Genomic DNA, 12,248 nt, shown 5'->3' with positions numbered 1-12,248 from the left:
GTTGACTAAAAGTTCTGCATAAACTCTGCAAATACAAAACACAAATACAAAACACTTAATAAAAAAACGCTGCTTGAAGCTCAAAAAACAACGGAAAAGAGATACTAAAAAAAAGTGATGCACACAGCTGTGACTGGAGCACTTGTTGACGCTAGCTACTGTAACCCAGCTAACATACAGTATTCATGTCGAAATGAATTATGCAATCACATTTTGCAACAGTGACGGTTAGCCAACTTTATTAATAATCATCATCCCCGACCGTCAGCGAGCGCTCCGATCCCAGCTGTGTGCATCACTTTTCAGTGTCCCTGTTTCCGCCTTGCAGTGTTCGGTTTCTGCAGCGCTTTTATAAACACTGCGCATGTTTCGTCAAAATGGCTTCATTAACATGTGTTTCTACATATTTGTGTTTTTATATTTGCGTCCTAGTGGAAATGTTTTGGGCCGTTTGCATTTGCACCTGTCGGCCACCATATGTAAGTGCTTCACAATGTGCTTCACAATGCAAAGTATGGCTTAATTCAGTGCACTATGAGAACCTGATTGGTTAACATGCACAGAACACAGTATCAGATATGTCTCTGATAATAGAAATAAATAAAACCCTACCACTATTTAAGAAAATTCCGGTCCTGCCTCTAATGGACACTAGAATCAAATCAAATCAAGTTTTATTTATATAGCACATTTATAAACGATTTTTGGTCGAGCCAAAGTGCTGTACATATAATAAAATTAGCCTACAGTAGAGACACTTTACAACAACACAGATTGTTCCGAATATCAGTATGAGCAAAACGACACCCTCTGTCCTTAGACCCTCACATCGTACAAGGAAAAACTTCCAGAGAAAACCCCACAGTTTAAGGGGAAAAAATGGGAGAAACCTCAGGGAGAGCAACAGAGGAGGGATCCCTCTCCCAGGACGGACAGACGTGCAATAGATGCCGTGTGTAAATCGAAGAGATAATACATTTTACAGCATATAGACCGAATGTTAGGAAATGCATGTGTCTGTAATAAGAAGATGAATCCACGAGGATGTCAGCTACAATCCTGAGGAAGCCATCAGGGAAGCAGCATGACGAGACCCAAGGCAGGACCGCAGAGACAGGTTCAGCCACGACCCGAAGTCCACGACTTAATCCAGAACTCAGGATAGAGGATCCAAGACACAGGACTACAGCAAGAGGATCAGCCTCGACTCCGGATCCCGGCGTAGATATAGATACAAAACAAGAAGAAAGATTTGGCTGGGTTAATCGGAACAAGAGAATACACAGACACAGACAGAGAGGGGAAAGGTCATTGGATAAAAGTTATTCTTGATAACCCTCTAGAAAGATCTCATGAACATCCCCACTCAATCTATCAATACCCGAGCAGTTCTATTAGAAGTCCAAGGTAAAGGCACAGGCTGGCGCATACCGCTCATGGAATCCCTCACCATATGAACTCTGACCCCTCAAGTGTACAAGTGAAGAGACACCATGTGTCAGCTCCTTTTTAGAATAGTATTTATTCTCTTCTCAGAGAAACAAGGGTATGAAAAGAACAGCCAGAAACAGAGGAAGAGAGGCACAACGTGACTACGTAAATGCACTCTCCTAAATATTAAACGAGTAAGAGGTGAAGAAACACAAAGCCAGAAATTGAAAGGAAAAGGCACCATCATGCTTCCCCTTAGAATAGGGTGGAAATTATGAAGACCCAAATTATGAAGAGGGGACATGGGATACTAGTGAAGAGGGACAACAGTGAAAAGGCCCAACGTATCCAACGTACTAGCACTCTCCAAAGAGACAGAAAGTCAGAGTATACGCCGAGAGGCACAACGTGACTACGTAAATGCACTCTCCTGTATAATTTAGTTCAAGGGAAAGGGGGTGAAAAACTAAACTAATCAAAAGAAGGAAGTAGAGAGGCCTAAATGCCCTCTCCTAGATTCAGTTAAAGGAAAGAACTGGGGAACAAACAAGTACAGGAGGAAAGGCCCAACGAGTCAACGTCAATACACTCTCCTAGAATAGTTCAAGGTAAACAGGGTAAGAAGAATATAGTAAGAAACAGAGCTGAAAAGGCGTCCAAGAACGCTTTCCCTCTAGTTCAGGGTGAACATTTAGGATAAGAAACAGAGATAGAGAGCACAACAACCTATCTCTTCGTCAGATGCACTCCCCCACCTGGATAAGCGACTCTGTGCCCCATCCCCCTCTACCGGACCTTAGATCCGCAGAGGGAGAGGGGAGGGACCAAGCCCAAGGGGGAGTTTAAGGTTTTAAAAGAAAACCCAGCAGAGATCCAAAAATGGATGAAGTAATTACAAAACGGTTTATAAAACCAAGAGGTTATTCCTAATATTTCTAAAATGTTCTAATCTAATTCAGGGTTATACCAACTCAGCTCCAAGCAACCAGACATAGCAACCAGTCAGTCCAGTCAGAACCTTCTCTAAAGTATCCCCGCCCCCAACCTACTAATCATAAAAAACTGAAACCCCATAAAACCCCAATAATATTATACTAGAAAATGCATTTCCTGCTGAAAATGCGTTTCAATGCTGTAAACTGTGAACATTTGTGGCTGAATTTAGCTGAAAATGCAGAAAAAGCTGAATATTGTATTAGCTGAATGGTCTCTGTAGCTGCTTTTAGCTACAAAAACCAAGTAAGTGAAATGCAGAAAAGTGAAATGATTTGAATCAAAATGATTACAGCTCAAATACATTGCAATGACTTTGTTGAAAACTTGAAAGTGAAATGTTAAACTGGAAGAGGAGGAAAAATAGTGAAGAAGCTTAATATTTAAAAGAAAAGGTTTAAAAAAGGTATAAACAACAACATGTATAGCCTCATTGTCCTGAAATAGCTGAATTAATAGTTGAATGGTTTCTGCAGCTGAACATAGGCTGAAGGAGTTAAATATTAAATGTTAGTAGTGAATGAATGTGTATTAAGAAGAGAAAAGAAAGTAAAAAGGCTTTGAAAAGCAGCAGAATATTTTAACTGCAAACTTTTGAACTAAAACCAAACGTCACCAATAATGTATAAAATATGTGGAACGTGTTGAAGTCAGTATGAAGTCTCCATCAGACAGAAAAGAATAGGCTGAGACAGTCTTTAAACTCCAGTCTGTTTGTTTGCGTTTGAGGTGACAACGTTATCAAACACCTGTGTGTGTAAGCCCAGAGATAAAAGGTTACCATGGTGATGACGTTATCAAACACCTGTGTACGTGAGCCCAGAGATCAAAGGTTTCCATGGAGATGTGCTGTGAAAGGAGAGCCTTTCCATTGTTCTGAATGAGAAATAAACCTCTTACATGTCTAACTATAGTATGGAGACCCCCTGGTGACATTGGTGAGAAAAATATTAATACGTGGCCACGTATTAATAATGCGTGGCCACAAGTTAATAATGTGTGGCCACGAATTAGTTATTATGTTCCCACACATTAGTAATTCGTGGGAACACAATAATTATTACGCAATAACTAAATCCAGATAGTCTATAGAAACTGATGACTGAGTGACAACCATAGACTGTATATATAAAGGTGACAACAAACTCTGTACCGTAGGCTACGGCTATTATCGCGAAGCATGGATCATTTTGATTTGATTTCATTTTATTTTCATTTGGGTATGAATTATAATGATATTCTGCAATCCCTTGCAGTTAAGCACAGTGTCATCCTTAGAAAAAGGCACTTGATTCGGCTGCTGAAAATGCACGGTTTGAAACGTAGATATTGGCAGATTCGGATTTCACGGATCAATAACTCATGAACAAAACGCTATTCAGACACAAATGACGTCTCCTAAGTACCGTGGTAAGGTTGACAACGAACTACAATCACATGTTGATCAAAAAAAGCCAATATGCGCAGTCCTCGCTCCGAGCTGGACACATTACATTGGTCTCTATCTGCAGCCGGAGAAGAAACGAGTGCTCAGGGACCGTCTGCAAAGTGCAACTCCGAAAAAAGAGAATACAATAATATTCAATCACTTCACTATTCTACAGTATATTACTACCAAACTCACTACACACATCAATAGTCTTCTGTTGCTCATACTACATCAGAGAGTTTGGAAGAATATGGTTTGGAATAATTTTGGTGAATATTTATACTAGGGCCGGGACTTTAACGCGTTAATTAAGATTAATTAATTACACAAAAATTAACGCGTTAAAAAAATTAACGCATTTTAATCGCACTTATTTTTGCACAGCGGAACGTTTCTCACTGGATGAGTTTCAGGCGTACCGATTATACTGGATCACCAACTAACGTTCATGACTTCAGCATGGGACTTCAAACAACAACAAACCACGGTGATCAATAGTCAAACATGAACGAACAAGCTGATGAGACCGCTTTGGTCGGCCCCGTGGATGGGAAATTTTGTTTTAAAAAAACGGACGGATGGAAGCGTCGATAAGAGCACGGTTGTGTGCAAATTATGCAAAAAAGAATTTGCATATCACCGCAGCACATCAAGCCTAAAGTATCACCTAAATGCAAAGCATGTAGCAGCTAGCATGTAGCAGTTATCCCGACTCCGAGTGCAAGGAACCGCACCCTGACCCAACCCACACTCAACCAGATGACTGGTTTCAGGGCCAGGATAAGTAAGTCCACGTCTGAGAAAATAACCAACTCCCTGGCTCACTGGATTGCACTCGACTGTAGACCACTTGGAGTCAAATCCATGTGAAAATTGCTTCTCACTGTTCTCAGGTCAAATATGTATATTTGATTAAAAATGCGATTAATTTCGATTAATTAATTACAAAGCCTCTAATTAATTAGATTAATTTTTTTAATCGAGTCCCGGCTCTAATTTATACTGTATCTATTACAGTATACAGTATAAAGATGATGCCATATTTATTGAAGATTTTACACTATAAATATTCACCAAAATTATTCAAAAGCACATTCTTCAAAACTCTCTGCTGTAGTATGAGCAACATGAGACTATGGATGTGTGTAGTGAGTTTGGTAGAAATATACTGTATAATAGTGAAGTGATTGAATATTATTGTATTCTCTTTTTTCGGAGTTGCACTTTGCAGACGTTCCCTGAGCACACGTTTCTTCTCCGGCTGCAGATAGAGACCAATGTAATGTCTCCAGTTTGGAGGACAGCACGTATTGGCTTTTTTTATCAAAATGTGATTGTAGTTCGTTGTCAACCTTACCACGGTACTTGGGAGACGTCATTTGTGTCTGAACAACGTTTTCTTCATGAGTTATTGATCCATGAAATCTGAATCTGCCAATATCGTTCCAACTTTACTCGACTTGTTGTCACTCAGTCATCAGTTTCTATAGACTATCTGGATTTAGTTATTGCGTAATAATTATTGTGTTCCCACAAATTACTAATGCGTGGGAACATAATAACTAATTCGTGGCCACGCATTATTAACTCGTGGCCACACATTATTAACTCGTGGCCACGCATTATTAATACGTGGCCACGCATTTTGTTTAATTTTTTTTTATTTTTCAATGTGTGAGGTTCTCCTACAATTCAAGCATACAATTATGTCCCAGGAGTGTAGTGTTTGGGAATTATGGCAGTTTCAAAAAGAAAAATTGTAAGGCGAATTTCAAGCTCTCCTCCACTCTAGCTGTGACATCACACACTCTAAGCCTCAACGAGCTGCACAATACACACTAATGTTAAAATATGAAGAAAGCCTCTTTACCAAGCTCCAAACTAAGTTAAATATCTCAACAAGTGTAAAGTTTTCAAGCTGAATGTCTTGTGATCATTTTAAAGTTGGAATGAAGTCTCTAGCTGAAAGTATGTGGAAGGAGTAGCATTTGGCGCAAGGTGTAGGTAAAAGAGGATTTGAAGGTTCCTACCATTGAGTTACATGTTAAAAAGAGTTTAAAAAGCTGAATATTTCAAAAAGTATAATATATTTTGAAAAAATTGTATGCTGAAGTTATTCGACGGCAAACTATTGGTTGAAATAATAATAATAAGAAGAATAAGATTATAGAAAAACAGAAGAACTATAGTGGAATGTGTTGCACAGCATTCACACTAATGACGTATATGAGTTAAAGATAGGTGGTGAATGGGGAATGATATGATATATAACAAATGCCACACATTTAATTACAATTGCAGGTACACACACATCAGGAGTGCCGTCTGTCAAAACACAGGAACTCTGCTGGTAGGGATGATGTCAGAGAAGAGTTTCCAAGCAACACACAGTTTTTCGTCAGGACGAGTGCATTACGATGTCGGAGAGGAAAACACACGCACATGTAGACTGGACCCAGACTCCGGAATCTTCAATAACATCTTGCTTCTACACACACACAAACGCAAACACATGCAACATGAATCATCTCAGGATATGAGTCATCTACTCCTGAGGGGGCGAAGAGAGGCATGTTGGGATATTGTGATGTCACTGAACTTTTAAGGCCCCTGACCCAGTGACCTGCTGTATGGCAGTCGTGTGTGTGTGTGTGTGTGTGTGTGTGTGTGTGTGTGTGTGTGTGTGTGTGTGTGTGTGTGTGTGTGTGTGTGTGTGTGTGTGTGTGTGTGTGTGTGTGTGTGTGTGTGTGTGTGTGTGTGTGTGTGTGTGTGTGTGTGTGTGTGTGTGTGTGTGTGTGTGTGTGTGTGTGTGTGTGTGTGTGTGTGTGTGTGTGTGTGTGTGTGTGTGTGTGTGTGTGTGTGTGTGTGTGTGTGTGTGTGTGTGTGTGTGTGTGTGTGTGTGTGTGTGTGTGTGTGTGTGTGTGTGTGTGTGTGTGTGTGTGTGTGTGTGTGTGTGTGTGCTCTTCAATGTATATTCATGCTTCTTTTTAATCCAGGACTCACAACTCAACAATGAATGAAGCATTCTATTTCACTTCTTTTTCTTTTTTTATAAAGGGGACCTTAAAGGTGGGGTAGGTACGTTTGCCGCCCTGTCTGTCAGCCTAATTTAACTGATTGACAGCTATAGCCATACAATAACTACCAAATGAAGGACATACCTGAGAGCCCACATGACTTTAGTGTGTGTGTGTGTGTGTGTGTGTGTGTGTGTGTGTGTGTGTGTGTGTGTGTGTGTGTGTGTGTGTGTGTGTGTGTGTGTGTGTGTGTGTGTGTGTGTGTGTGTGTGTGTGTGTGTGTGTGTGTGTGTGTGTGTGTGTGTGTGTGTGTGTGTGTGTGTGTGTGTGTGTGTGTGTGTGTGTGTGTGTGTGTGTGTGTGTGTGTGTGTGTGTGTGTGTGTGTGTGTGTGTGTGTGTGTGTGTGTGTGTGTGTGTGTGTGTGTGTGTGTGTGTGTGTGTGTGTGTGTGTGTGTGTGTGTGTGTGTGTGTGTGTGTGTGTGTGTGTGTGTAGGTTTTGGAAGTAATGGAACACATGCAACTGGAATATGTAATCAGAATACCAAACAGTAACTGAATTACCTTACAGTTACCGAAATAAAAGTGTAAAAGAGGACACTTAATGCTAATTTTCAGATTCATATTAGTATGTGGTGGCCTTACTGTGACATGTTTCCGTGCTTTAATGTTCAGAAAGATTTTTATTTGTATCATATTGCCTGTGCTGCAGCACCTCTTTTCACCCTCTGTCTGAAACCAGAGCCCAGTCTGCTCTGATTGGTTAGCTGGCCGGCTTTGTTGTGTTTCGCCAACCGCTTAGAGATGTCCCGCCTCTTAGCCTATCACGTACCATGTGTTGGAGTGCTAGCCAATAGATGTGCCTGTGTTACGTAGTGATGTCACTATGTTACAGAAGTAAACAAAGGATTCCAATGGAGGCGATTCAGGCAGGGGGGGAGTGTGTGGGAGACAAACACCCTCTGTAGGGAACACAGGGATTTTAGCCTTTATAGACCATTTACATGCACTAAACTACTTATATGACACACTACAGGGAAGTCAAACCCAAAAAGCATAATAGAGCCGCTTTTAAAATAATTGTGCAGTGGACAATTTCCCGTTATTTTCCAAAACGTAACGAAAAGTAATCCGATTATATTACAATTTGTTGCGAATTACATTCGGTTAAAGACCATATTTTTGTACAGGTAATTCATAATTGTAACAGAATGCATTTAATGTAACCCTGCCAGTGTTAATGTACAGGTGGGGCCTTCAAAAGAATGCAAATAACAAACAATCGTGCCTACATTAAAAATGTGCACCACTTCCCTTTAAATGCAGTATCATCTTTCCGCTGTTAGTGAGAGAGAGGAACAACCAATATCGTACAGATGATATAGCTGCAGGACACACACACACACACACACCACACACACACACACACACACACACATACGCTTATCTTGTTGACTAATTAAAGCTTGTGCACATTGAAAATGGTCTTCAACAGAGGAGACTGTGATTAGAATAATTGAAATGGGATGCTGCTGCTGCTACTTAGCTGGAATGCAACCAACTGAAGTCAGCTTTTACTTTGGTAATTCTGCACTTAGTTCACTGTGAGTACACTGATCCCTGGTGGGCAACCACCTCTCAGTGTGTGCTATAAGTTATATTAAAGTCCACTCTGATGGGGACGCTTCAGTGCGGCCTTGATTAAGCGCTGACTCAGCTGCTCTGCGTCCGAGCGGTTGCATAAGCAGTCCCTTTGGTCCAGTGTAGTCATTGTAATTCACCAGATACTTTCCACATGAGGAAGAACTTACATTAACCGTGATTCCTCTGCTTTACTTACTTTGTGCTACCAAATGAACGAAAAGGATGTGTATGTAATACAAATATGTGTGTGTTTAGGAGATGACCCACTCCTGGCCTCCCCCTCTCACTGCCATACACACTCCTGGGAAGGCTGAGCACACCAAGTTCCCCATCCCAAACAAGGTTAGTACACGTCCTCTGTCTTTGTCCCACTACAAACAAAAGCTGTCTGCTAACATCAAGGCTTTATAGAGTGGTGCAAGAATGAGTTCTCATTTAGGCACCGTTGGTTCCCTCGTTTTGTCCGTTTATTTTTTTAAACGTTTGTAGTTAGATACTTGAAAGAAGTTCTGTGGTTAAAACAACCACAACATGAAATACGTCAGTGAATACCCCGCTGGTGAATGTCTGAAGCTTTCAAGTGACTTAAAAACGTTGTCTGCTAGCAAGTGATGTCATCATGCCAGCAATTAGCCGCCTTTAGCTTGGTGACATGTACATGTAACATGTAGTCATGTAGTCATGTAGTCATGTAGTCATGTGACCACGATGTCGTTTTGCCTAATATTTGCTTTTCGCTTCTGATGATTGCACTCACGCTTCATCTATTAAGAGGTTGTAAATATGTGGAGATTTTCCTGCAGAACAAAAGGAGTAACATAAACGTTTGTCTGCAACATTCCAAAGTCTAATGGAAACTCCCGTTGCTTCTTTTCGAGGAAGCCCTTGCAATGCTTATTCTGGTCCGGCCTACAACAATTACTAATCTCCCCCCCACTATATAGATAGTATCATATTTTCCCGAAAAAAAGGTTATATTGAGGTTTTTCAATGAAGCGTCAAGTTAGTGTCTTTATATTTTATGACAATGTTTTTTGGTATTGTGTTTACATAAGTGTAGATGTTAGTCTGCCCTGTTATTACAACGTGTGCTTCCCTTTGTGTACTGCAAGTGGGAAAGCTGTATTTGATTTTGAAAGTTTACATGCCAACAAATATGGTTGGAAATAAAATATTTGAAGAGATAAAAACGTATAGAGATTTACGGTAATGATTGCATCTATCCTTCTCCAATAAACATATGCTTTAGGACTTTTGATGCACTGGAGTCTTATAAAACTAATAGTATATTACTGGTATTATAGTATGGCATAATCTTTAAGAGAGGGAGAGCAACTTCAATATCTCTACCTAGCAAATAGTTGTTTTATTACATAATGATATGGTATTTGGCTGACGCTTTTATCCCAGATAATCCTTTGTTGGTTCCTCTGGGTCTTTGCAGTGTTACAGATAATAAATAACACTTAAAATAAAAACTATGGCATATGATATAAATATATAATATTGCACAGTATAAGATATTGCTGCTTCATAATATGTCTGAATGCCATAAATATAACTAACTTTAAATGTCGTTATCTGCTTTGACTAAATCCTTCCCTTTATTAGTGCATGAGTCAGAGAGTGGAAAAAGGATGTGAAAGAGTTCAGAAGCCTTCACTTGAACTCCCACACTTAAAGCTAAGTGCTCTCTGTCTCTGAGAATCTTCGCTCCGCTCATTAGATCTGATCCATAAATTCATCGTGGCACTGATTGCTGCGATAGAATCAGATTACTGTTGCCTCACCCTGCGAGGTGGCGCAAGTGACAGCCAATGAAATTACAATGTTAATGAAGTACTGCGTGTTTAATTCGCCCCCCTAATGTGTGTGTCCGCAGCTGAGAGGAAGTGGACACATCCCTGATGACAGGATCTGTACTGTACCCACTATCAAAGACGGGCTTTCTTTATAGATGTCTTTCTTACATTTGTGATAAATGGCGTTTTTTTATCGCTAATAAATCTAATGCTTTATTGTCATTAAGCCCTTAATAAGAAACACATTTTGGGTTTCCAGTTGGAACATTGTCTTTTTTTCTCTCACAGGACTCTTTATTTATATTTTTAGTCCATCAGGTGCTTCCCCAAAGTGTAATTATAAAAGAAAACGTTACATTACATTTAACAATTTAGAAAATGAAACATGTGTGTATCTGTACAATTTATATATTTTGTGACCCACTCTTACCAAAAATCAAACTTCACCCACAGAGCCTTGAAGGGAAGAACGTTGTTGTACCACCCACGCTGTTTTCTTTTTCAACAGGTGATGTTTGGGAAGTGTAGTGCAGAAACACAACGACAGTAATCACTAAACACTGACTTGCAAGAAAAGGCAACAACTTAAGAGTTTCCTCTTTTGGAGACAGGTGTTAGAAAAGTTTCCACAAAAGTGCTTTTCATATAGATATTCCGAGCATTTGTCACATTAAAACCAACATAAATGTCATAATCTATCTCTGGAACGGCAGCTATTCTCTGACTGAAGCAGCAGGTGTTTCTCAATGCTTTTATGAGTCATATTTTGATAAGCGCAACGGCACATTAGTGGTGATTGTAAAGGAAATAGCGATTGTAAACACAGCAGCAGTAAATCTGACCCGGTACTTAATGAATTAGTACACAGTGTTGTGGTGCTTTTACCCCCCGGCGGCGCGCTAATCCTGCCGGCCAGTTTTAAGAACGAGGTGAAAGCATTGGCGCGGTGGAGATGAGAGGATCTGAATTCTGCGTAATGGCATCGTTGCGCTGCTGTGAAATCAATAACGACATCTGTTGGTTTATTCATTCAACTCATCGCCCTCTGGCTCTTTCTCTCTCCCTCTCTAGGAGTCGCAGCATGTGACCTCGGGCTACAACACCCAGAGTAAGTTTCCCAGCATCCACCCTCACACACTGCCTCTATGGTAGTTAACACTGGGGAGGCCATAAAGGCAATCCCACCCAGAAAAGAAGCAGCTTCGAATTAATTCGTAGCCACGGGAGCACCACACCTTTGCTTTCATCTCTATGTGAACAAGTACGCAGACAAACATGGTTGTACACACACGGATACATTGGTGCTATTGATTGATTTTTTTTTTCGTTAAAGGGGCCCTGTGATGCACCTTTTCAGGTTCATATGTGTATGCTGTGCCTCTACTGGGACATGTCTCCATGCTCTAATGTTCAAAAAGCTCTTTATTTTTCTCATACTGCCTGTGCTGCAGCACCTCTTTTCACCCTCTGTCTGAAACCAGAGCCCAGTCTGCTCTGATTGGTTAGCTGGCCACTGTTGTGCCCCTTAGCCTATTATGTACAGTCTGTTGGAGCGCTGGCCAATAGAAGCACAAGTGTTACATAGTGATGTCTTTATGTCAAGAAGGTAAACAAAGGAGTCCAATGGGGGTGTTTCAGGCAGGGGGGGAGTGTGTGGGAGAGAAACTCCCTGTGGAGGGAACATAGGAGCTCATTAACATGCACGAAAACTTTTAACACAATACAGGACAGGGAAACCCCAAAAGCACAACAGGGCTTCTTCAAAAGCAGCTTGATGCTCACACATAAGAAGGTAGAGCTTTTTAGTCAGCATGTACATGTTGCGTAGTGAAATGCAGCGGAGGGGGATTTGCTGTTATTCATGGGAGATTACACATTTTGGATCATTTCATCCCAAGCTCACACTTAAGTGGTGAGCTGAGCGCAGACTGCTCA

The 12,248-nt window shown here is 40.7% G+C and overlaps 1 protein-coding gene across 1 annotated transcript in view; it reads left to right on the top strand.

Annotated features, from left to right (window-relative positions):
• LOC117453456 (AF4/FMR2 family member 2-like) overlaps positions 1-12,248 on the top strand; it is a 150,371-nt gene that overhangs the window by 113,370 nt on the left and 24,753 nt on the right. The window contains exons 6-7 of the mRNA XM_034092272.1: positions 8,767-8,853; positions 11,385-11,421. Of these exons, the coding sequence (XP_033948163.1) occupies positions 8,767-8,853; positions 11,385-11,421 (124 nt within the window). The remainder of the gene's footprint in view (positions 1-8,766; positions 8,854-11,384; positions 11,422-12,248) is intronic.

This window comes from Pseudochaenichthys georgianus, chromosome 10 (assembly GCF_902827115.2).
Source record: "Pseudochaenichthys georgianus chromosome 10, fPseGeo1.2, whole genome shotgun sequence".
Classification (NCBI taxonomy): Eukaryota; Metazoa; Chordata; class Actinopteri; order Perciformes; family Channichthyidae; genus Pseudochaenichthys; species Pseudochaenichthys georgianus.
This window is presented reverse-complemented; position numbering and strand designations above follow the sequence as displayed.